This window comes from Condylura cristata, unplaced genomic scaffold (assembly GCF_000260355.1).
Source record: "Condylura cristata isolate star-nosed mole 26May11 unplaced genomic scaffold, ConCri1.0 scaffold00004, whole genome shotgun sequence".
NCBI classification, from domain to species: domain Eukaryota; kingdom Metazoa; phylum Chordata; class Mammalia; order Eulipotyphla; family Talpidae; genus Condylura; species Condylura cristata.
Genome location: NW_004567105.1, coordinates 56695194 through 56697223, shown reverse-complemented (window position 1 = coordinate 56697223; position 2030 = coordinate 56695194). Strand labels below are relative to the sequence as shown.

At 35.3% G+C, this 2030-nt stretch overlaps 1 protein-coding gene across 5 annotated transcripts in view; it reads right to left on the bottom strand.

Moving 5' to 3' along the window:
* The window catches only part of ERC2 (ELKS/RAB6-interacting/CAST family member 2), a 782253-nt gene that overhangs the window by 529937 nt on the left and 250286 nt on the right, over positions 1-2030 (bottom strand). For all 5 annotated transcript variants that reach the window (XR_001145038.1, XR_001145039.1, XR_001145040.1 and 2 more), the window contains one exon: positions 699-866. Coding sequence is in view for 2 of the 5 variants with exons in the window: in XM_012720433.1 (XP_012575887.1) it covers positions 699-866 (168 nt within the window). In the remaining 3 variants the exon portion in view is untranslated. The remainder of the gene's footprint in view (positions 1-698; positions 867-2030) is intronic.

Sequence of the window (2030 nt, the reverse complement as noted above, 5' to 3'; positions counted from 1 at the left end):
GATCTGCCTGTTCTGCTCCCCACTATGTCTCTGGTGAAGCCTCTCGCCGCCCCTGAGCCTCTGGCCTATACCCCAGTTCTGTATGAACAAATAAATAAATCTTTAAAAAAAAAAAAATTGAGGCTACTCCTAAGGAAATAAAACACCAAAATACTGAAACAGTGCCTTACCTCAGTCTGAAACCTGGGTGCTAGAACACAGTAGATACAGTTATATAGCTTCTGGCTTTTAATGATTTTTGATAAAGTAAAATCACCTGAGATTCAATTATTTATTTATGGTTCCCAAACCCAAAAAGCACTGCAAAATGAAAAATATGTAGATATAACATATAACCTCCTTTGGCAGCACAACCTGATATGATCTGACAAGATACTACTTATATAGTCTTTTTCCCCTATACTCATAAGAGGCTACTTATATAGTTTTGCTTTCTCCTACTTCAGTTTGAGGGGTTTTTACCCTGCAGAAAATACCCATATGTTTAAGCAAACACAGGATGATTCTGTAGCCCCAGTGGGATTATGCAATCTACAATTCACGTAATGGGTCTTTGTAAAACCCCCTAAACATGTGATATTCAAAACACATCTGATCCCAAGGAATTGAATAAGGAATCTTCTAAAGAAAACTGGTCAGGTAGGACATTTTCTACCAAGTCAGTCTTTGCTGCCCAGAATACTGAAACAGTGCCTTACCTCAGTCTGAAGGATGGCAGCCCTCTGTTCTTTGGCTGTAAGTGACTCTTTAAGCACTTCAATGTGTTGCTTGCAATCTGAGTTTTGATTGCTAAGGGTTTCAAGCTTTGTTTGTAAGGCAAGAAGTTCTGACTCCTTCTTTGAAAGTTCTTGCTTCAGTTGATCAATCTGTAAAATAACAAAATTACAAAAAATTATGTATCACAGTTCCTCACTTCTCATATCATTTTCAATAATCAATGTTAATTAATCCTACAAGGTTAGCCATGGATTTGTTTGAAAAGATGACCTTGGAAGTCACAGTTTTAGGGGCTTGGAAAGTTTTTGTAAAGGTGATTGAGAGCACAAAAGATAAGAAAAGTAAGGTCAACACACTGTCTTCTATGGTCTACCCTACCAAGGTTCACAGTGCTATGAAGTCTTCCTGGCCCAACCTACTACTCTCTGTGAAACCATATAGTCTATCCTCCAAGGTCTTCAGGATAATCAAAAGGAAGCTAATAAAGATCATTAACCTAAACCTACAATCCATGGATTGACTGATTATGAGCATTCTCATACAAGTAGAATCATATATGTCTGTTACTGACTTATTTCAATAGTACAAAGTTTCAAAGTCCACCCATGTCATAGCATGCACCAGTACTATGCACCTTTTTATTGCTGAATAATATTCCGGTGTATGAATATGTCATGTGTCACTTAATGATAAGAATGTATTCTGAGAAATGAGTCATCAGGTGATTTTGTAGATATGTGAACACTATAGTGAGTACTTATACAAGCCTATATGGTATAGCCTACTACACACCTATGTTATACAGGGATCGCCATTATATATGTGGTCCTTCATTGGCTGGATCATCATTATGTCATACATGATTATATATCACATTTCACCTGCCCATTTTTCAGTTGAAGGACATTTAAATTGTTTCCATGTCTTGACTATTATGATTTATGTTGCTGAAAACATTGATGTGCATCTGTGTGGAGCTGTTTTTTTTATTATTATTAAAAAGTGTGGAGCTGTTTTTATGCCACTTGGGTATATATACAAAGGTGTAGAATCTCTAGATGCATGTTAACTGTATGCTTCACATTTTGAGGAACTATAGTACATTGGTAATATGAAAAGGTTAATTTCTTTATATTCTCACCAACACTTATAATTATGATTTCTTAATTTTAGCCATTACAATGAATATAAAAATGGTATCTCACTGTAGTTTTGATTTGGGGTTCTCTAATTCCTAATGATATTAGGCATCCTTTCATATACTTATTAACCATTCATATATCATCTTTAGACAAATGTTCTTTTTTTTTTTT